A 24,688-nucleotide genomic window follows, 5' to 3' on the forward strand; every position below is an offset into this window, starting at 1 on the left:
CTAGATCTCTCAACAAACATACTTTATTAAAGAGAGATCTGATAAGCTTTGATTAACACAGAGATGAAATGATTGCTATGTGTAGTTGAGTATTACCCCTATTAAAACATAATCCCCTATTGAGTTCCTTGAAAGGCAACACAATGGGCTGTAGAATGTTGTCCAAATACTACTATGCCATGACAGTATGGACATGCATGGCAACCGAAGGGATACAACTTGAGTGCAGACCATGTGATGGATGAGACTGGTCAATACCCCATTACTGTCCTGGACATCTCCAGATATGTGGTAACACTGGTTATTACGGCTGAGCAGAATTTATTGTTGAGTACAATTCTATGCCAGTCTGTAAGATTCGAGGTTGCACAAGGCCAGCAGCATCGAAAATGCATTTATTGGTGTGTACAGATGAGGCAAGGTTGGTACAGTGGGTTTTGTGAGCACAAACTGCATTCTCTGAATCACCTGTCAATAGTTCGTGCTGCCTCTGGTGTTCTGTTACTTATTAGATCTTTGATACTGGAGAATTAGGTACTTCAAGAGCCAGCCATTCTGTCCTTAAATTTTAAGTCTGTCCTAAGGTCTTAAGTTTCTCAACTGTGGCCTTCTTAATGCTGTAGTTCAACTATTTTTGCCAACAGTGTGAAATGGCAGGCATTGCTGTGGCCAAAATATTTGTGTGATCCTTCAGTTTGATCACTCTGCGTCTTTCAGGTTAATTACATGTCCTCTGTCAGTTGGTGGCATATCTCATACTGTGCGCAAACCCATTTACTAGGCATTGGCTTAGTTAAAGTGAGAGAGTCAAATATGAATTGAAGTTATGTCCTAGAATTGGAATTTCTATGCTCTTAAGCACCAGCTGTTCAATTTTTGTATGCCAAAGTTTAATCCTTTATATGCTGGGTCGAAAGATTATCATATATGAAATTTCATTACAATCTCCTAACTCCTTCTTGGTGTGTCCTCCTTTTTTTTAGTTTGTTTATTGTTGCTGTCTGACAGTGCAAAAAATTATTATCTTTTATACATCTGACATATTGCTTGAAGTTTAAAATATTCTTTTTGTAATAATATGAATATAATATATTTAAATATTATTTTTAATGAAAAGTACTGCTGTAATTTCTTTTCCATATGCTGGAGATGTTCTCATTTTAAAAACTTTTAATGTAAAGAATTATTTAAAGCTGCACTAACCACCATATATTTCCATTGGCCACAATTAAATTTAGAATTATCAGTATTAAAATTACTTTTATTAAGTACTCAGAACAGAAAATTTTTAAATGTTTATTTTTGTTTTCATAAGTAAACAAATTGCTGTTTCTTTTTGTAGGTCTGTGCTGCTGCTTTGAAGAGACAGCAAAGAATTCTGAAAAATCGTCAGTCTGCAGACCTGTCAAGGAAGAGAAAGAAAGAAGTAAGAAATATTTATTTTAAAGAACAAATTCCTCCCTTGACCACAGCTTTCAGATCTTTAGAGTTGTTTTTAAAATTTCTTTGTATATCATTATTAAATCTGTTAATTTTATGCAGTTTTCCTCTACTAGTTCTCGTAATATTTACTCTTTTCTATAATTAGTATGTACAGAAGCTAGAAGCTGAATTAAATCTTGTAAATGCAGAAAATTCCAGTTTAAGGGAAGAAAACTGTCGTTTGAAGTTAAGGATATCAGATCTTGAAAAAGAGGTTTGCTATTTCTTTTACATTTAAATTAAGTAATAAAGATAAAAAATGCTGGAGATAAAAAACATGTTGAGTATAATAATAAATATAGCTTTAAAATTTGCAGTTGTATATTCTAAAACATTGTGCTTAATATAATGTGAAATACATCGTATTATTTTAGAGGAAAAATAGCTCGCTGCATGTTCATAAAATTAAAGTGTAATAGTCTACACACTTTTACGTTAGGGAAAAGAAACTTTTTATTGCTCAGTGTGAAATTTTATTACATACATGAGTAATGCTTTCAGTAGCCCCTTATTTGCCATACTTTTCAGATAGTTTTAGATTTTAATTCTATTTTGCAAATCTATAAAGGAAATACATTTAAAAAAAAAAACGCTTCATGTACTAAAATTATCATTTTAAAATTAAGTTATAATTACTTAAAAGCACCCAAACTTCTGTTCATTGTTCGTCATCTATTTATTTGAAATTAGGATATTCTTTTGATTCACTGATAATTAAACATTTAAATATGTTCTTTTTTTAACTGTTTTTCAGTAGATTAAGCTCATGCATAATTTTGTTTTGTTTTCTCCTGTGTTTAATATGAAGCATTTTACATTTGGAAGTAATTCCCACCTAGTTACTTCATATTTCTTGCTATTGCCAGTAATCTCTTTGCTTTCTTTTCTTTTACCCGCTAAAAAATAAGGCCTTTATGAAATGCTTTAATAAAAATTGGTGTTTAGTATCCTCTAAAAACTAAATTAGTACTAAGTAGAATGTTGTGTATTTTATTTTCCCAACATGCTCTAAATCTAGATGAATGTTCTTTTGATAAAGTGGTTTCTTTTTTATTTATTTAATTATTAGATTTATTTCATGTAAATACATAAAAATTTAAGTTATTTATTTATTTAAAAAAACGCTTCATGTACTAAAATTATCATTTTAAAATATAGTTACTTAAAAGCACCCAAACTTCTGTGCATTGTTCGTCATCTATTTATTTGAAATCAGGATATTCTTTTGATTCACTGATAATTAAGCATTTAAATATGTTCTTTTTTTAACCGTTTTTCAGTAGATTAAGCTTGTGCATAATTTTGTTTTGTTTTCTCCTGTGTTTAATATGAAGCATTTTACATTTGAAAGTAATTCCCACCTAGTTACTTCATATTTCTTGCTATTGCCAGTAATCTCTTTGCTTTCTTTTCTTTTACCCGCTAAAAAATAAGGCCTTTATGAAATGCTGTAATAAAAATTGGTGTTTAGTATCTTCTAAAAACTAAGTTAGTACTAAGTAGAATGTTGTGTATTTTATTTTCCCAGCATGCTCTAAATCTAGATGAATGTTCTTTTGATAAAGTGGTTTCTTTTTTATTTATTTAATTATTAGGTTTATTTCATGTAAATACATAAAAATTTAAGTTATTTTTGTATTATGCATCGACTATGAAACTTATCGTGCCGTCCAGACATGCACCTGTTAGTGATGGTCGCTGCTGAAGGGTCCAGGCTCAAATCTCAGAGAAGGCATAGTTGTTTGTAAGCATATAGTGTATGTAGCAAAGGGGCATTCAAAATACATGATGAGCCGAAATTCTTTTAAGTGCTTGATGGCAGAAAAGAGAGGGGGAAGGCCCTTGAATTCCATCTGGAGTAGAAGCGTAGCAGTTAATAAGGCCCGGCGATACCTAATATGCCTGGCTTGGATGCACAGATGCAGCATTACTCCAATATGTGCCTATGAAATTATCGCTAAGCTGCGTGATTTAATGCTAATTGTGGATAAGTGTGACATCACTTCGTGCTCATAACATATGTACTTTCTTTGATGTAACCCTGGTTGATTCTCAATAAGCCACCTTTTGTTTTTATGAGCATGGATATAAGATATATAATATTGTTTTTTGGGGAAAAAGGGGTGTTCATTAAATCTCTTAACATCAGAGACCTTTGGTCAATTTTTGTTGTGTGGAAGCCAAACTTTTTCTACTTTATTTTTTATGAGTACAGGATTTTTCTGGAGATAAGTACAGTAAGCAGAGGAATATGAAAAAGTAGCTTTTGTTATTTTCACAAAATTGATTTTGTTTTAATTTTAAAATGCTCAAAAATTGAGTCTTTACATCATTAAAAACATTTTTGTAATTGGAAGTACATGTCTAATACCAGCAGTTGCAAAAATGCCGGTCAGGTAAAGGCTTTTGTGAACACAGTGTGTATTTATGTACACTGCTCAAAAAAAAAAAAAAAAAGGGGGGGGGGACAGTGCTGTATCTCCCGTTCTACTGGGCCGATTGACAAAATTCAAACTGCGTTTTTCATGTCCCGATAGCGCAACCTAGGATATATATTAGATTCATATATAGCACTATTCTAACATAGGTATTTTGACACAAAATCGGACTTTTTCTGAAATAACATACCAATTTTTTTACATATTTCGATTCTACAACTCAATTTACGATTAAATATGAAATTTTGTAAAATTTGGAGCGAAATTTATGGAGAAACTCACAAATTTATGTTGGCACTTTTTTTCAGTTTGCGCCAAGAATAGTTCACTTGGCGAACTTCTTAATATATGGCAACCTAGTTTCCTTTCCCGAAAGAGGAAAAAAGTCACCATCGTTCCTTTTTTCCAAATAATATTCTTTATATTATATTTTTAATTATAACTTATTATTTTAAGTAATTTTTTCTTTTTCGAATTTCGTTTTAATTATTTAAGTTGCATGTTTTTTTCGAATAACTGTTTTAAAAATTTCTATTTACCTATTCAAACTGCGTAAATAAAGGTGCAGGTTTTTTTTTTTTTTTTTTTTTTCAAATAGTTTTCGTTATTAATATTTTTTGTCATAGTTATTATTTTAGGTAATTTTTAAATTTTTATACTTTTATTTTAATTGTTTGTGTTGCATTGTCTCTTCAGATAATTGTTTTAAAATTTTCTATTTATTCCTTCGAACTGAGCATTTTAAATATATTTATTAATATAAATTTTCCAGAATTTGATTTTATTTATTTGAATTGCGTTTCTTTCAGAAGAATACTTTGTAACCCAGACTACGGTGCGTTTGAAAACTGCATATATTAAAAGAGAAAATACAGTAAAGCACAGTTTAACACGCCTTTCAATGTTCCATTCGGAAAAGATATATATAAATAACAGAGATGTATAACCGACATTTTAACTTAGGATGACTTGCATACACTGCTTTAAACAGTTTTAATCATTGTGCCCATTGCTTTACACAATTTTATCCTACATTTCGTTTCTTAAAATGTTATTCATATTTTAGGTCAAATATTTTATTTTTGAAATCGCAAGAATCAAATATCATAAGATTAAAAGGTTTTAAATTTAAAAAAAAAATACTAACTTTTACGCAAAAATTTATTTATTTATTTATTTATTTTTTCACTTTTTCTTCAGGCATTCTACTTTATTCTTGCTCTTTTTCTTTAGGTATTCTGCAAGTATATTGAAAAGCATCCAACTTTTCGAAATATCTTTATTTCTGACAATCATTTTAAATAAAGTTATCGCCTTCCATTTCATAAAGGCCCACAAACGGCCGAGTGGTAAATTCGCTGAACACTGGTAGTTCACTCTGGGGTTCGAATCCCGGTAAACGGGCTGGTTACATGGGCGTTTTGGTGGATTTTCTCATGTGTACCGTGTATAACAGCTGGTTTCCCTTAGAAAGTTCTTCACGAAGTATTTCGTCAGAGCTTTTATCAGTCTTTAGAGGCTAAACATTTTGAAGGTATGAGATGAAAGGAAAGACTGGTTTCATCAAGAGGTTTTGGTTTATTTAATTATGACAAAGCACTCTAGGGCAGTCTGCCTAAAGGGGAGGGATGCCTTCGTGGAGGACTTTCTAAGGGAAACTAGCTCGCATACACGTTACACATGGGGAAAACGCCCATGCAGCCAGCCTGTTCGCGGGATTTGAACCTCGGACCGAACTACCAGTGTTCAGCAACTTTACCGCTCGGCCGCTGTTTCATCAGGAGGGGAAAAAAAAAAACTTCTTTAGGTGACATCCACATACATCACTGGATAAACACCTGAATCTTCAAATAATTCGACTGAGAAAATCATGGGATTCTCGATTTATGCTACGATATGATGTTCTATAACGTAATTTAAATTTATACAACCATGTAGTCTAAAACCAGACATTCTTCACTTTAATTTGCAGTGATATCGTTTTTGTCTTTTCTGCTAACACAAGCTCAATTGATGGTATTTGCTGGTGTACACGTCCAAGTGTTTTCTCTTTGAACGCCTAAATTCTTTGAAGTATCCTGAAAGTATATTCAGTAGCGTCCAACTTTTTTAAACATCTTGGTATGTCTGACAGCCAAATTTCCCTAAAAATGTTTGCTTACTTTTCTCCCTAATTTTCTTCTTTCTCTTCTACAGTTATTTTCAGTGCTCACACAAGAAAATTAAGATTTTTCGATTGCTAGACTTCCATAAATTTTGCATTCTTGTCAATTTTTTAAAATATCAGTTACATGAATTGCGTTTCAACTGAAGACAGCTTTTCATTTTCTAGTCATTTTAACTACAAATAAAGTTTAAAGCGAAGTCAAATATTTTAATTAAAAGATTTTTGCTAAATGACAGAGAAATAAAACAATTCAGCAGGGTTTATTCTGTACCACCGAGTGACCCGATTCTTATATCGGCTGAAACAATCTAAATCATATTAAAGATTATGTTTTTTTATACAATCTGTCACGCGAGAGAAAAATTAGCTTCTTAAAACATTCTTTCTAAGAGGATTAATATAAAAGATTATATTTATCTATATAATTTTAAAGCTGGGACTTGAACCAAACTGTCAAACTTTTAAAGTTTAATTTACATGGTGGCTATAATTAAAGTTTCAATTTGAAATGGTCATAAAAGGCAAACTACCGGACCAAATGCTATCAAACTTTGGAATCGTGTAAAGGAGATTGTGGAAATTTATTTTCTGCGGAAAAAAAAAAAAAAAAAATGTCAAAAGCTCACCACCAGGGAGAAAATGGTGTTGTGTACAATATTTTTAAATGAAATAAGACACGAAAACATCTGTTTAAAATGTGTTTAATATTTTCCGAAACGTGTTACAAAGCATGTTCAATGTAGCGTCAGCATGTTTCGAAAGCAAGTTAAATCCTGTTACTGCATTCTCAACAGCAGCTCTTAGCATATCAGGAGGAATGTTATCAGTGTATCACATTTTTCATTTCTGCCAGATTGTTTAGATTATCACCATAAACAGTGTTTTTGAGATAACCCCATAGCAAAAAGGTCACTGAGGTTGAGGTCTGGTGGGAAGAGGGGAAGTGTTGGCCTATAAGACATTCATTCGTGAAATGTTGCCTAAGTAACTGTGTGACACTCGTGAGGTGGGGCCCAGCCCTGCATAAAAATCGTAGTATCTGAAATGCCACGTTACTGCAGTTCATGTATCACGAAACATTTTAATGTTGACTCTAAGTGAGCTGCAATTGCAGTAGTCCAGCTGTCGACTGCTCTTCAGAGGAAAATGATTCAGTTATAAAACTAGCTGTCAGTCAACACTAAACGGTGTGGAATGACTGCTTTGCAATCAAATGCAGTAGGAGAATGCAATGGAACTAGATAGATAACATGAGGAATTTCTTTGGCCCAAATCGATTAAAAACGTTTTGAATGAGTATCTTCATTTTAGTGCCGAATTCAGGCTTCAAAAATTACAAATTAGCGATCTGTAAGAAAACGATTTCCAGATTGTACGCACTTGTGAGAGTGATTTGCGATCTCACATTTTCTAATCGCTAATTCGTGGTTTTCACGGACGAATTTCTCACTTACAGGGATGGCGCACTCGACATTTATCGAATTTAACGCCTTTAAATGGTAATTTGCCTACTTCTGTTTCAGTTTCTTAAGTGTATACAACATATTAAACCCATGTAACAAAAGGTTAAGTTAGATTACGACCCATATTTCGTTTAACAATATTGCATACAGCGCCATTTTCCTCCTGGTGGTGAGGTTTCGAACTTCCTTTTTTTCGCGGAAAATAAGTTCCCATGAGCTCCTTTACACGATTTCCAAGTTTGATAACATTTGATCCAGTAGTTTTCCTTTTATGACCGTTTCAATGTGGAACTTTAATCATAACCATTCTATATATTATTAAATTTTAATTTGAAGCTATGCGTTATATGTATACCATGCGTAAATTTTTCGCTTTTATGGAAAAATAAAGAATCGAAGCAAATATACTTAGGATAATGGACCAAAACTGAAATAATTTCCCCTCCGTCCAAAAATAAAATATTGAAACTTTGACCTTGAATTTATTGGGTTATCGAAATATTAAATTTGACTTATCTTCTAAGTCCTAGTTCCGACAACAATTCCATCAAAAATTCCGAATTACTTAAGCTGAAGTGAAAGGTTTAGTATATATTCACTGTATGTTAATAAAGTAATCAGAGTGTAATAAAAATAGATTATAGAATTTACGCTGATGCAACTTTTTGTCTGACTGCACAACATGTAATGTAAGAGAAGGCTTGTACAGATCTGTTTTTGGCATGCCTCTAAAAATAGATGTCATACTCCTTTTGTCTCTTCAATGTCAAAAAACTTTCCTTTGAGAGGCAACTTTAGTTTTTGGGAAAGAAAAAAAAATCACAAGAAGACAAATTTGAAGAACATGCTGGATGATTGAGTACAAATACTTATTTTCGGAACACAAGCGGTTCTCCGACTGGTTATTGAATAATGAAAAGATGCATTGCCATGCAATAAAAAACATTTGGAATACGTTTTCTGACTGAAAACGTAAGAATAAAAGTCATCTGCTTAATTCACAGCCATTTACAAGTCAACTACTCGGGCAATTGCAGAATCGTTTTGATCCTGAGCTTGTAAGACAAACCTAATATCACTGGATTTAAACACTTCTTCCGAGAACGTTCCTTCTTTAGCTCATATTCCAAGAATATTAAGTGAGTACAATTATTGCAAAAGAAATTGAATATTCATTTGCACTACGGCTTGGTAGTGTACTAACGAGTTAACAAAACTTAAATTCTGCTTTTTGTGTCTAAGAGTAAACAATATTTTAAATATTTACAAATAAAATATTAAATTTGAGATTTAATTGGAGCCTCATCAGTTGCCTAGCATTTGAAGATTGTTAAATACTAATTGTTTGTTGTAGCTCATATTCCAAGAATATTAAGTGAGTACAATTATTGCAAAAGAAATTGAATATTCATTTGCACTACGGCTTGGTAGTGTACAAACGAGTTAACAAAACTTAAATTCTGCTTTTTGTGTCTAAGAGTAAACAATATTTTAAATATTTACAAATAAAATATTAAATTTGAGATTTAATTGGAGCCTCATCAGTTGCCTAGCATTTGAAGATTGTTAAATACTAATTGTTTGTTGAAGTCTAACCCAGGCTGCATGGTTGGTTTTCGTAGTTTTCTAGGTTCTCTTTACAAAGGTTCTCTATGAAAGCATTTTAATCAAGTAGCTCCCATGTTCTTTCTATGTATAAATAACCAACTAACTTAGTTTAAGCGCGATTTCCAAGTGAAGTTACTAGCAAAACCCTAATACTCATTAAAAATCATGTAGCTTGCCAATCGGGAGTGACATGAAAGATACGGCGCCAATAATGGAATTGTTGTTACGGTACGTTGTTTCTAAACTTAGATCGTCATTCCTTAATTAAATAGCCCACCAGCGGCCAAGCGGTAAAGAAAGATGCTGAACGCTGGTAGTTCGATCCGAGGTTCGAATCCCACGAATGGGCTGGCCGCATGGGAGTTTTCCTGGTTTTCCCCATGTGTAACGTGTATACCAGCCAGTTTCCCTTAGAAAGTCCTCCACGAAGGCATCCCTCCTTTAGGCAGATAGCCCTCGTGTGCTTTGCCATAATTAAATAATCCAATCCAATCCAATCCTTAATTAAATATAATTGATTTGCAACTTCTACTAGAACTGACGTTAAGAATTGAGGTGCAAATAAATAATATCGTGTGCAATCTTGATTAATATAAAATTAAAAATATTTGCACAGAAAAATATTTGCAATTACTTTATAAGGAGGATTTATTAACCGTAATAATTACTTATTATATTACTGATGATTAGGATTCAATTTTTGACAATTACATTCTAAATTAGAATTTTAAGGATATTATGAAAATACACTATGCACAAAAATACATTTTAGGATAAGAAATGAGTTGATTTTTTATGTTTTAAAACTTCTTGAATTCATTTAATAAACATCGTATCCTCGTTGTTAGTTGAATCCAGAATGTTGGTGTCGCTTATATAATTATTCTTGCTTGTCCACAGAATCTGCTGACTTATCCAGCCATTAAGTGGCTGGAGATCATTTCTACATAACCATTGAACTTACTTACTAACATTAATTCAGTCTCTAGAGGGTTGTATGTTTATATCATAATTTGACTTTTATAAAAATGATTATTCTAAATCTTATGTTACTATAAAAATATACTGTGCTTTAAAAATATGGATGATAGTATCAGCCGCTCTTTCAGCCACTTCAAAAGCAACAGTTTGTTTAGAAATAAATTATGCAATTAATGTCATAAAATTCAAATAAACGTCAAACGAAAATTCTCAGTTTTAGACAATTCGATTTAAACGAAGTAAAGTAGCAGACGATAAAACGCCGAAGGTAAAAATTTACTCTTATTAAAAAAAAAAAAAAAAAAAAAAAGAAAGAAAGAAATTTAAAAAAATAGTTAAAAATTTGAATAATATCATCTATAATTTTTAAAAAATAGGTTTTCATATAGTATTAATAAATATTTATTATGCATCATTGAGGGAACAAATGTCATATAATTAATTCTCCGTAAAATTTTACTTGAAATTTAAGGTTAAAAATAGCTGTGGCAATTCACTGTAACAAAAATCCATAGACCACATTTGGCGTTATTATCGCTCAAAAAAAAAAGATGCCAAATTTCAAAATGCGAAAATATGTAAATTCGTGTATATCTTAGAAAATTTTGAATAAAAAAGTCTAATTTTTTGCAGATATGCTTAAAAATACACCTACTTTAAGGTGATGGTAAAAATTTTATATGTTATAATTCAAATTTTTTTTCGAAAAATTATTTAAGAATAGAAATTTAAAAAATAAAACACAAAAAATGGGTAAATTTTATTTGGAATAAACCTAAATTTCGAAATGTGAGAGAAAAAAATCAAAAAAGTTTATTAAAAAAGGGATATTAATAAATATTTGCCAAATTCAATTAACATTGAGGAGCTAAAATTTTGAGAGCTAATATTTTAAAAACTACTCATACAATTTTTACAAAATTTCATATTTAGGCATAATTTGAGTTGTAGAATCGAAATATGTAAAAAAATTGGTATGTTATTTCAGAAGAAGTCCGATTTTGTGTCAAAATACCTATGTTAGAATAGTGCTATATATAAATCTAATATATATCCTAAGTCGCGCTTTCGAGACATGAAGAACGCAATTTGAATTTTGTGAATCGCCCCAGTAAAACGGGAGATATAGCACTGTCCCTTCTTTTTTTTTTTTTTTTTTTTTTTTTTTGAGTGGTGTATTTAGAAGTTTGTATTCATGAATTGCATACATCATTAAACACTAAAAATCATATGAGCAATTCATTAAATCTCATTATGTATGTTTTAATTATGTAATTAGAGATGATTCTACTTATTTATGCACGAAATCTTAAGATTATGTTGTCATACTTAAGAGAGCATCATCTTCAATATCAACCTTGTTCAATAACAGTATTCCAAGTAATGTTAGTTTGATAACTTTATTATTAGATCTAAAATTTCTGCCTTTATACCATGTATGTATAAAAAACCACTTAACAGATGAATATCATTTCAAACCATAAGCATGATTGTCTTTCTTCTTCTATTATTGTGTTCCTGATATTAACGTCTCTGTCTTTTTTACAAAACTTCACTATTTTAAATTTTATGCATTTTTATGAGCTTGTTTTCTTAATTATATTATTCTACCCACAGATCTTTAAATTGAAATCTGCCTTTTCACCAAAAGCAGTGAAAAAGACTGCATGTTTGATGGTTGTATTGTTCATGATTACATTTAATTTAAGATCATATAGGTGAGACTAATACCTTCATGATTATTTGTTTTCAAAATAAGTATTAGTTTCTTTTAATTTATCTGTATTTTCCCCCCAAAATTATGAATTTTTTTTCTTTTCTTTTTTCTTTTTTTTTTTTTTCAGTCCAATATTTGACAAAACCAGTTCTAAATTGATTCCAGAAGAATTAGAAAATCATCGAATAGGACGAATTCTGTTGTGGAATGAAGAAAATAATTCAAAGGCTGAAAGACCCCCAAAACCTTTATTTCGTAGCCAGAAATTTATTAAAAATGAAGACAGTTCTGAATATCTTGTTAACTGGGATAAATCTTATAACTCTTCAACTTGTCAGCAGTTTATAAATAAAACGGAATCTTTGAGGTGAGGTTCTTTAGACATATTATGTTTTTATTTAGGTGCTTATAGACTGCATTAGAATTTTAGTCATACTGTAAAAAATGAATGCTATTCTGTATGCTGAGTTCTGTAAAGTTTTAGCTCAGCTTTTTAAATTTTTAACTATCTCATATTTTGCTTGTTGATAAATGTATGGTACAGCTATTCTATTAAAAAAAGGCCCATGCCATACTGAAAAGCAGAGCAAATTTAAGTAAAAAAGAAATTAGCCAATACTAATTTTGTTCATTCCGTTGTTTGCCATCTTATTGCAGTGGATTTGAATTTCAAAAGATATATTGGTCTTTAGACATTTTAAGTGTAACGACTTCTTATTACTGAATAATTAAATTTCTGAGAGAACTTATAGTTAATTTGTTGCATCTTCTCATGTTCACTTCAGATATGGAAATGTTAATATATTTTGCAAAGCAAGCAATAGTTTAGGAGGAATAACAAGGACAGATGATAATTTTTGTAATATATTTTCATTTGAAACAGAAAATTATAACAAGAAACATAGTATGCCAATACATTTCAACAAAATGTTTAAGTGTCCGAATTATTCTATGAGTGATTAGAATATGTTTATTTTACAACTAGAAAGGCTTAAAACAGAAAATAATGTACTCAAAAAAATTTGAAGTCTATGTTTCAGTATTTAGTAGAAGATGTGTACAAAAAAATTTCAGCAGTACAATTGTCCGAAAACAAATGTGAGCCACTGTAGTTGCTTCTTGTCATTTTCCTCCTTGTGTAAAGTAGCTTTTGATATATGTTTCATTAAACAAAGTTGCCACGCTACCTGGAAAACCGGAAAAAGTCAGAGAAATCGAAAATTGACCAAAAAAGTCGGGGAAAAATCAGGGAATTTCATAACAGCAATTCCCCAAAAAGCGATTTTCGTGCCAGTGTTGAAAGTGATCACGTTCTTGGTGAATTATGTATCGCATGCACATCATTCATGCAGCTGATGTAAAGCCAATTTTCACAGCGCCAATCAGATTGTCTTTCAGAAAGGCAAAGAAAGTTTTCAGTAGCTTCTTGAATTCAGGGGCTCGCACAAAGAATCGCATGCGCATGTGGAATGGAAGAAAGAGTTGAAGTTCTGCCTCATGGTTAAGAGAGCTCATTTTTCTGTTTTCAGTTAAAAAATGTGGTAAGTTAAATTTTGTAATCTTTTACATCTTATTAACTTTTTTTGATGTATGTTTACTTAACACTCTATCATATTTTCTTGTTAAAATGATAAGAATTCATTTAGTGCATTTTTAAAGTTAAAAGAAGTTTATTGTTGCTTTTTGAATCATATTTTGTGCAATATTAAACAAATCAAATTGAACTGTTAAGCTTTTCAACATCATTGGCGGCATGTATATATTATGATTATCAGACTTCGAAATTACGCAAAAAAAAAAAAAAAAAAAAAAAACTGATACTTTATAAATTTCATTAAAAAAATTGACTTTGTTTTGTAAATGGCAAAATATTCTTTTTTTCCCCCTGTTTTTTTGTTCTGAATTCAGTTTTCCCCTGTTCCAATTTTTAAATAATTCGCATTTAAAATTTATTTCTGAGAAATAAACAGCGATAAAACTTGTGGCCGAATTCAGAAACAAACATTAAATATTAAAATGTTTGTCCCCTCATTTTTTATACACTTCATGTAGTAAAAATAAGTAATCAATCCTGCTCTTGCTTGAAATTTCCAATTTTGCTGTGCTCTTTCCCCATGCTCATACAAAACAAAATCTTTTAAACATTTTTATAAATGCCTTGTTATTTTGCAGTAAATTAAACAAAATAATAACAAGTTATCTTGGCTAACCATTCAATATAACTAAATTCGGCAAAATACTGTTAATTATTGTAATTCACTTTTTAATCTTCAATTAATTAATTTTACTTAAATGCTATTCATGTCATTTAATGTAGCTTCTTCCTTCTAAATTTATTTCTTATTAGTTAACACTTTCAAATTTCAAGCACTTTTCTATGGTATACTCGTGAATCTAATTCTGGCAGTATGATAACATACCACTGTGAAATTTAGTTCACATATTTTTAACTTGTGTATATTGCTAAATAAGTATAAAATACTTGAATTTATTTTAAAATATTAAATAGATTTCTTTCTCTCCTTTAGCTGCAAAATGTCTGAAAAAGGGCATTTTTTAATCCAGATTGGGCAGATTCTAATCTCAATCCTCAGTGGAGTCCATGATTGCAACCTATCGAAGGAGCTCCTAACATGGCAAGATGCATATTTTGCCAAAAAAATATCATTCTTAGTAACATGGGAAGGAAAGCAATCACAAGCCACATAAACAGTGTAAAACATAAGAAAATTATTTCTGTGAAGATGAACTCAGAAAACTTAAAAAGCTATTTCGCCATAGATAAAAACAGTTCTGAAACACAGCAGTCTTCAGCACTAGTTGCTGAATTATCAAATTTAAACTCCTTCATAACTAAGGACAAAGTTTTAGCTGTGGAATTACTGTGGACTATGAAACTTGTTTCTTATAATGCATTTAATGATGCTGCTGTTCTGTTCCAGAAAATGTTTGATGAATGCAATAAAGCTATGACCCTGGGATGTACAAAAATGTCATATTTAGTGTCATTTGGTTTAGCTCTATACTTAAAAAAGATGCTCATTTCTGATCTTAAGAACACTGAATTTGTAATTTGCTTCGATGAAGTGTTAAATAGAAAATAGAATTGTCCAGAGAGGTCAAATGGACCTATTTGTTAGATTTTGGGGCAGTGTGAGGAATGAAGTCAGTACAAGATACCTCACATCAATTTTTTTGGGACATGCATCTGCCAATGACCTTCTGAGAAGTTTCTTTGAAGGAACCTCAGAACTAGATTTAAAAAAAAAAAAAAAAAAAAAAAAAAAAAAAATTGCTGCAAGTATCATTGAATGGACCAAATGTCAATCTTAAATTCCTCAGAGATTTGAAAAAAAAAAAAAAAAAATTAGTAAATAGTGATGCCTGCCATATATTAGATATTGGGTCCTGTGGTTTGCATGTTGTTGCTGGTGCCTTTAGAGCTGGCCATAAAGCTACTGACTGGAATTTAAGTGCATTATTTAAAAATATGCATACCGTAAGTATTTAAAGACAGTCCTGCTCAGCAAGCAGACTATATTGCCATCACTAACTGTATGACTTTTCCGCTAAAGTTTTGTGAAGTAAGATGGTGTGAAAACGTACCTGTTGCTGAGCTATTGATATTTTTCCTCATGTGAAAAAGTATGTAGAATCATCCGAACTACCAAAAACTGTGTCAGCTTGAAAGACTGGGAAAAGCTGTTAAAGATAGGCTCCTTTTGGCAAAAATCTTTTTTTTTTTTTTTTTTTTTTTTTTTTTTTATTTCTGTTGCAGGAGTTCTACATCCATTTCTAAAGTCATTTCAGACAGCTGATCCTTTGTGCCCCTTTCAATATACAACTTTCCATAGTATGCTAAGTCAGCTTCTCTCCAAATTTGTCAAAAAAAGGTATACTGCGAGAGGTAAAAACTCCTGAAAAAGTGATAAAAATAGATATTCTGGATCAGAACATTTATTGTAATGTTGCAGATATAGATGTGGGTATTGCTGCTGGTGCGAGTTTAGCTAAAAGGAGTATCTGATCTTAACAAAAGAGAATTCATAACTTGCTGCAGAACATTTTTGGTTAAGCTGGTATCAAAAATATTTGAAAGAAGCACATTGAAACATAGCTTAGTTAAATGCATTTCTTCATTAGATTCTAAGCTCATAATGTCTAATGAATTTTTATGTGGGAAAAGGATGAAAGGTTACTGTATATACTATATGAAAGTGAATAGATAAATTCCACAGTGGCACATAAACCAAAAGTGCAATTTAAAGAATTATTATTCAGAAGTAAGGGTGTTTGGAAAGAGACTTTTGTTAAAAAATGCTGCAATGCGACTTAATCACTTTTATAAGGACTTGATTAATAACTCAGATTTTAAAGAACATTGGAGTGTTGTAAAACTAGTTCTATCACATGGCAATGCTACAGTAGAAAGTGGTTTTTCAGTTAATAATGATATGTTGGTCGAAAATTTCCAGGAAAATTCTTTAACAGCAATGCGAACTGTTTATGATGCTATAAAAGTAAATGGAGGTGTGATGAATGTTAATGTAACTCCTGATATGTTACGATATGCCAGATCTGCTCGTGGTGCATCTCACCAAGCACTCAAAGACAAAAAACTGTGTGATAATAAACATAAAAAATATTATTAGACAAAAGGAAAGCACAGGCACAGATTAAAATTTTGGAGTAAAAAAAAAAAAAATTGAGCAAATTGCAGAGTTAAAACAAGAAATCTAATTTGGTGCTTATTTTTCATTAGTGTTTTTTCTATTAATGTTTTGTTTAAATATATTAAATATCTTATTTTTAATTCTAATAAAAATTTACATTTAATATATATTATGTATGCTTATATTAACAGTTTTGCATCAGGGGGGAAAAAATGCTTTTTGAACCTTTCAGAATTTAGCAAGTGTTGAAATATCACTGAGGTGATTGTTAGCCAATTATATATTATTTAATAAGATGGATATAAATGGGCCCTGCACTGCCATTTTGTGAACAATAACTTCCATTCCAGAATTTATGTACAGTCAAAAGTCGTTAATCCGGACTCGTCGGGACTTCGGCGATTCCGGATTATAGGTCATCAGTTTAAATCTGGTAAGATGGCATGTAGAAATTGTAAAATTAAAAATATGAAATGTAATTTATGAAATAAAGAACAATTATGATCTAAAGGGTATCAAAATTTACAAAAAAAAAAGCTTAATATTTATTTGTTTACTTTACTTTCTTCGTTATCGGAAGCGAATTATAATGACGAGGAATTTGATTTAAATCATATCAAAGACGGAGTACATCATGATGAAAAACTACGTTTAGTAAGGAATTATAAGCCAAATAAAATAAAAACATCTGCCCTGAAGATAAGGATAGTACTGACAGATCAACTTCCAATTCATTGCGCGCCGCGGCGTTCCCCCGCCTCAGAGCAGCGTGAAATTGATAAACAGATTTCGGAATGGTTAGATAAACAAAGGATATACCTTTATCCACTTTTTGTTTAATGGACTTTGAAACATACTTTGGATTTGTAGATCCTTTACATATTAGTAAATATATATCAGAAATTCTATTTGATATAATCGAAAGTTCAAGCTTACTTTTATAAAATTGGTCTAACATTCTGCAAAAAATAATTGGATCCGGCTTGGGCACGCGCACACGCATATTCACAGCCATAAAGGTCTTGCACGACGTTACGTCAACGCGACGCATGCGCAGAAAGTTTGTAGCTTTGAGATCCGGATTATGGGTGTCCGAATTAACGACTTTTGACTGTATAATACTTTTTAATATCATTCATGACATAATTTTATCACAGTTAATGGTGGAGAAAATCTTATGTTTAAAAGTTCATACATTGCACTGAAAAATCAACGAATTTCATTTCTGATTTTGTTTTAGATGGAATGCATTGTACTTATTTAATTTCTTTTGTAAATGAAAGTTATTGAGGAAAATGGAAAATAACTCCTGTTGTAGTCATAATAGTAATTGTTTGGGTAATATACTTTATATATATATGTATATAAGTCATATGCATTTAGCAGATTTTTGTGTTATCAAGTGGCACCATAATTAATTTACCTTTAGCACAACTAAAGCACACTACGCGGATAGACTAGAATTTTTTTTAGACACACCTGGAAAAGTCAGGGAATTTCATTCTCCTGTTTGAATGGCAACCCTGATTAAAGTATTGTTACAAATCAGTATTAGTAACCAATGTTTATATTTTTCTTTGGCATAATGTGAAACTTTTTTTTTTTTTAATAAAAGGTTAGAAAAGGATCTATTAGGATGGGTTAAAAGAGTTGAGAAAAAGCAGAAGCAGAAAGAATCAAAGCAACAGAAAGGTTTAGGCTATTTGAAAGATACATCACGACCGTTGCCAAAGCTGCAACCTTGGTCGAAACGAAGGAATGAACATCAAAGAGATGTGTGGTAAGAAATATATTTTTTAACTGCCTAAATTGAGATGATATTCAATGAAATCTTATATCAAAGGAGTGAAAACAATTATCTAATGTTATATAAATTTAAATTTTGTCTGAAGGGCAAAAAGAAAAAATGGAAATGAGATACTAATTTATCAAACACCTCGTCAAGCATATGAAGACTTTTTTGATGCCATTCACAGGCGAGATGATTCATTTTATTTTGTATCATTTTCTGGAGTAAGTATTAATTTTTCTCCCTTAATTGGAAAAAAGTAGGTAATTACATATTATCATGTTGACAGTGAAACCAGCACCAAGCTGCACAATTTAGCTTGGTTTATAGATAAGTGTGATGTCGCAAGACACTCATAACAACTGCACTTTCATTTGATGTAACTCAGATTGATTCTTGGTAGTCTATCCTTTGTTTTAGTGAATATAAATTAACTATTATTGTTACATTTTGTGTTGCGTTTTGGAAAAAAAAATGACTTTGAGTGTTTTGGAATCACATTTGTGACTACACTCCTGTTCATTTACAGCTGTTTGAGAGAATTAACATCTGTTGAATGGAGAAAAAGAACAGCTTTTAGAAGTTTGTATTCATAACATTCTAAACAGAGCTTTAAGTAAAATGAAGGCGTAACAAATTAGAAGTCTTTTTATGAACCACAAAAACAAAGTGTATCAAATAATTTTGCAGCCGCTACTGTTTGGTGAATTGTGCAGAGAAACTGATGAATATTTTATTGTAGCAGTTGCAGACAGAAATGTGGCTCATAATTCTGCAGTAACAATTGGCACAACTTTGGCAGTATCTCTGCTAACTTTCATGATTTGATCATACCCAAATTTTATGGTCGACGGGATAATAGGTCAGTACTGAAAGGAATAAAAGTACTGTTGTTTATTTGTACTGTGTGTAAAAATTGTAAAAATCTTTGTGGAAAAGAGTTTTTTTTAAAGTTTTTCATTATATTACATATTTTTCTTAGATTAATTCTTTCATTTCTCCTATGTGTAATATTAACTTTATTGTAATTAGTTTATAACATTTTGAGTTTAAAAATAATAATTATTCTGTGAAGTAAGTGTTAATGTCATGTACTTCTTTTCCCAACAGTAAGAGATTGGTTAAACCCAAAAAATAATGGTACTCTAAACCAGATTTTTATTCCCATCTATTGAATAGACTGGCTGTAGAAGGTTTATTTGATTTTCCTTGTATGTAATGTAAATATGAGCTAGTTTCCTTTAAAAATTCATCCATAAAATATGTCATTCCTTAGGCAGAATACCCACTAGCAATTAAACGATACAGTGACTGAACACATAGTTTGACATGGGTTTGATTCTTAACAAGTGGGCTGGCTGCGTTACTATTTTTATGGTTTTCCTCGTGTGTAATTTGCATGTGAACCAGTTGCTCTTGAAAAGTCCTCAACAAAGACGCCCCTTCTATTAGATAGATTATCATAGCTTGCTGTGTCATAATTAAATAAAGCAAACCTAACCAATCTTAGGCACATAATTCTCACTTGCTTTGTCATATCTAAATAATCCTAACAAAAACTCATTGCTACTTCTAGAATTTTATTTTTCCTCACAAAATTTTCTCTTTCAATGTAAAAAATACGGAAAAATAGTTTATGAATCTTATTGTCACTCTGTTGTTAAATTTATCTCATCAACACTACAAATAAATATCAGTGACATAATTATTTTTCTAGTTGTTTCTAATTTTGGATTTTCTGTATATTTCTAAAAAATTGTTTTCTGAATTGGACATTTAGGAAGTGTGTGTGTGTTCAGTTGTGTTTACAATGCCAGCAGATTTTGCCAAAAGCAGCAATTTTCAAAGCAAAAGTTTGCATTTTATCAGGAAATAAGAGCAGTGGGTCAAAAACAGTAGAAAATTAAAGAAAATCAAATGTATTGTTAAAGTGTGTAGTGTATTTAATTTTAAGCATAGTCTGTATGGAGATTTTATAAGTGTCATTATGTGAGCTTTTGAATGCCCTTGTTGCTAAAATTTACTGCCTGTGCATTGGAGCAGGCATGAAATTTAGCTTTCATTTCATCAATTTTCTTGCAACTGTTACCAAAAGGTTTTCAGTTGTAGAGTTAGCTGTCCAAATTAATGATTCTAAAGGAGTAGTAGTCTGCACTGCAAATCAGTAAAAAAGGCCTGTTCCCATTTCAAATCAGAGAGGTTCTACTAGACAACTTATTTTATTGAATGGGTTTTCAAAAACATCTATTTCATCTGAATTCCTGATGTGATAGACGTTTTAGGTACTCTGTTAAAAAAGTTTTATAATATTAAAAAATAATGGAACTATAAATATCAATACAGTCCTACTAGAGTTTATAGCATTTTTTTACTGTAATCTTTCTTACATTGAGTTGTTGGAAGACACTATTGAAGGAGCAAAATCTTTTATTTGATGAATAACAATGGATTAACATGGTCTGAAATAGTTGAAGCTGCAGGTGAAAAAAATTAATGAAACTGTTATAAATAATGCAATAAATGTGGAACAACTTTTTATGATGTAATGATTGCAGAATTTCTTTGGTCAGCTAATTGTGAAATTTGGAAAAATAAAAGTTGTTGAGAAAAGTGGGTACAGCTCTTCAGTCATTTAAAAGAAAAGTTTCATTGTCCTGTCATGGTCAAATACATTTTCAGCATGCTAGGCATGTCTGCAACAGTTGAAAGAGTGTTTTCTAAATGAATATCATATGGTCTGAAGAAGTAGAACAGCTGAATCAACCATAAAAGCTTTAGATCACTGAAAAATTAACAGTGAATTAAAATGTAATGAATTTTTCAAAGCCATTAGAAATAACAAAGTATTTTTGCAGAAAGATCACACTAGTGATAAATACTAATTATTTCTTAATAATAAGGTATATTCAATTGAGATATGAAAAATGTCTTTTAACTCACTCTGTCTTTTTGTTGGTAACTTCTTTATGGATTTTTCAATCATAGGTGCTTGTCCTGTAGCATAGGTACTTATATCTGTTACCTTAAAATAGGCACTTCAGGGCCATTGCTGCCATTTGCAGTTTGACTCATGTCATTATCACCTCACAGCATTTATTTTCTCCATGTCATTAGACACTATAATAGGTTTCATTCTCTGTTTTGAGTATTGTCTCAAAATTGCCCCAGTTTGAGGAAAAAATAGTATGTTAAGCTTACTCCTAAAGATGTTTCTAACATCCAAATCAAATAAAAGCAGGCAATTATAAGTTATTCCTATCGTCCAGTTAAGATTTTTATGCCTTTAGTTAATCTGCATGCAATAGTTGTATAATTATAAACAACTTAAAAGTTGTTTAAGTGCGACTAAATCTAATTCTTTTAACCATAACAGCCATATTTGTTTACATTTGAAACTTAGCAGAATAGTGAATTAAGTCAGTTTCTGCATATTGTGTCTTTTTGCCAAGCAGGGGACCAAAAGGAAACTTTAAGATTTGTCCACCGAAAAATCAGCCTTCTTGCCCGCTGGTCGAATTGCTTGTTTTTGCATAGAAACTAATTTTAATTGTAAAAGTTGTTTTAACTGTATAAGGTGTTTTATTTTTTATTTTTATTTATTTATTTATTTATTTATTTTATTTTAATTTTAATTAATTTATTTATTTATTTTTATTTTTTATTTATTTATTTATTTAATTTAATTTAATTTTTTTTTTCCAATTTTAAATAAAAATATTTTGAGGTTTTATGTAGTTTTGCCTTGTTGCAAAGTGAGAACTGAATTAATTGAATTAGAAATATATCTCTAATGGAATTTGAGGAAATAAATTTAAATGAAATACAGGGCGAAATGCATAAAAAAGCCATGTAGTGTACACATCAGTTACTCTGTACATTGCTTAATGTGATGCATAGTTTGTGTATTTTTTCACCTCTCTTGGTATATAAATTTTTCCATTTGTTGGTATAATGAACTTCTAATAATGCTGATGTTATTTTATGTATATTTTAAAACTGTTTTTTTCTTCTTTATTCAGGTCTGTTTTGTATTTAATTAGGTTTAAATATACTCATTGATTTCTATAATATCAAGAAATTTGGTTAGTGGACTTAAAAGTACTTTATAAGTGATCTTTTTGCATTGCACACATTTAAGTAATATTTTAATGGAATTTTTTTTAAATAGGTATCCCTTTTTATATGATTCAACAACTCATTCATATTTTTATTACCATATTACTTTGAATTTAAGCTACCTCTTTCATTCAGACTTTTAAGCCATGAAATGAGGGTGTGGCTTAAATTCAAAATGAATATTTTAGCATCTTATTTCTGCCATTTTTTTTATAGTTTATCTGAAGAAAATTCTCAATAATATAATTAGATATTATAATAATATAATTAGATATCTCACTATATTGTTATTTATTTTAAGTAAATGAAAATATCTTTTATTTTTTAAACTTATTTACAGTTTTGATAATTTAAACTACTTTTTTTATCTTAGGATCATCTGTTACTCCCAGCAATTGCACACAATCAAACACTGCGTCCACGAATGTCATTCGTGATGCCTGCCATGATTTGGAATGGTAAAACATTGTGTTTGACTTGAACCTAAACTTATTACATGTATTGTAAACTTAATTATGTAGTCTCTTTTTTTTTATATCCGCTGTGTTGAATGCAAAATATTGTGTTTATTCATTTAATAGGCCATCAAATTATGTATATGGAATCTCTGTGATAATTTTTTCAGTGTGATCACTTCCATCAGTTTTTCTTCCGTTGATGGAAAAAAGAAGCAAAATGCAGTTTGACTCGCATGCTGCACAGCACATTCAAATCACTGCATAAATTTGAATAATTAGAATTAATTGATGAGCATGCTGTAATATTCATCAGCACTGGTCAACTAATAAGTGTAAAATATTTTCACAGCACTTTTATTCCTTTGCGTACAAGTCAGTGTAGAAATAAAACATTGACCAAATAGCATTGATCTTTTAATCTGTACACACACCCTTAGTATTACATGATAAAGATACTTAATTTTCCAGTAAAAATGTTTATATTCTGAAATGTTCAGTTTTAAATTACCTCTCTTCTGCAACAGCTGTTTGTGAGTACTTATAGAAATATTTCTGAAAACACAATCTCACTGTTAAAATATCATCCAAGAGTTGTTATAAAACAATTTCATGTTTTAATGACTAGAACACGTGCATACAATGTAATTTTCATGATTATTCACCTTAATGATCTGCGGAATTTTATAAAAGTGTCAAAAAATTCTTTGTACATTTCTTGTGCCTTTAGCAAAATATTCTATTTAAGTAGTAATGCTGATGCCTTTTTTTTAGCTATAATTTAATGTAATTATTAAATCTGAATAGTAATGCATCCTCTATAGAGGTTAGTTCATTTTTCTTCACATCCAGTCAGAATGCGTATATAAGATAAAAAAAAAATTGTAAATCAGAATTATAATTTAAATTACCAATAGTCCTTGTATATATATAAATTACCATGTATAAATTACCAATAGTCATTTCTCGTTTTAATTTGGGCACTTCTCCTCTCTATTCTAAAAATAGTATTACCTTTTCTACATTGTGTTATTTCAAGACTAATCCATATCATATGACTTTTACATAGTGATGATGACATAGGTAATTCAGAACTGAACTCAAAATTTCGAGAACTGAAGCCGTTAACAAGCTGCCATGTTGGAATAACTGTACTTTGCTTATTTTTAAGATACTTCTGTTCTTGCTGAGATGCCGCCTCACTGCTTTCTCCCTATCGCAACAATATCAGAAATGTGTATATTCTTGAAAATACATAAATAGTGTGTCAATTTGTTTGCAACTGCAAAATATTTATTAAAATAAAAATGAATATTTAATCTATCTGCCTTGGCTTTATGGACCAGCATGTATAAATGCAGCATTTCTGCATCTAAGTCTATATAATTACATTTAGTCAGCAGTCAGTTATCTCTAGTGTGGCTACACTGATGGAAAATATGGCATTGTAAAAATATAATGATAAGGATTGAGGATTTGCTATGACAACTAATTATATCTTATTATGGATCTATATGAAACTTTGCTGTTGATCTATTCAATATCCAGAAGTGAAAAAAAAAAAAAAAAAAAAAAAACTGTACTTTGAAAATTAATCAAGCATACTGAATTAAAAAGTGATTTGATGAGTATTTTCAAACATCAAATCATATCAACTATGCTTTCCCAATGCTTAATGTCATTAATTTCTGTTTAAAAAATGTCCTTCAAATTTGTGTACTTTTCACTTTATTTCATCGTCATTGATGTTAAGTTCATCAGTCGAAAAATTTAAATAGTGCTATGGATATTAAAATTTT

At 30.5% G+C, this 24,688-nt stretch overlaps 1 protein-coding gene across 1 annotated transcript in view; it reads left to right on the forward strand.

Moving 5' to 3' along the window:
* The window catches only part of Atf6 (bZIP_ATF6 domain-containing protein ATf6), an 89,247-nt gene that overhangs the window by 39,005 nt on the left and 25,554 nt on the right, over positions 1-24,688 (forward strand). Inside the window, exons 6-12 of the mRNA XM_085822221.1 lie at positions 1,343-1,426; positions 1,589-1,696; positions 11,757-11,857; positions 11,984-12,223; positions 18,145-18,309; positions 18,422-18,542; positions 22,808-22,892. Coding sequence (XP_085678347.1) covers positions 1,343-1,426; positions 1,589-1,696; positions 11,757-11,857; positions 11,984-12,223; positions 18,145-18,309; positions 18,422-18,542; positions 22,808-22,892 — 904 coding nt within the window. The remainder of the gene's footprint in view (positions 1-1,342; positions 1,427-1,588; positions 1,697-11,756; positions 11,858-11,983; positions 12,224-18,144; positions 18,310-18,421; positions 18,543-22,807; positions 22,893-24,688) is intronic.

This window comes from Stegodyphus dumicola, chromosome 8, assembly GCF_044657685.1.
Source record: "Stegodyphus dumicola isolate Sdum_Otavi_A_Nest chromosome 8, ASM4465768v1".
NCBI classification, from domain to species: Eukaryota; Metazoa; Arthropoda; class Arachnida; order Araneae; family Eresidae; genus Stegodyphus; species Stegodyphus dumicola.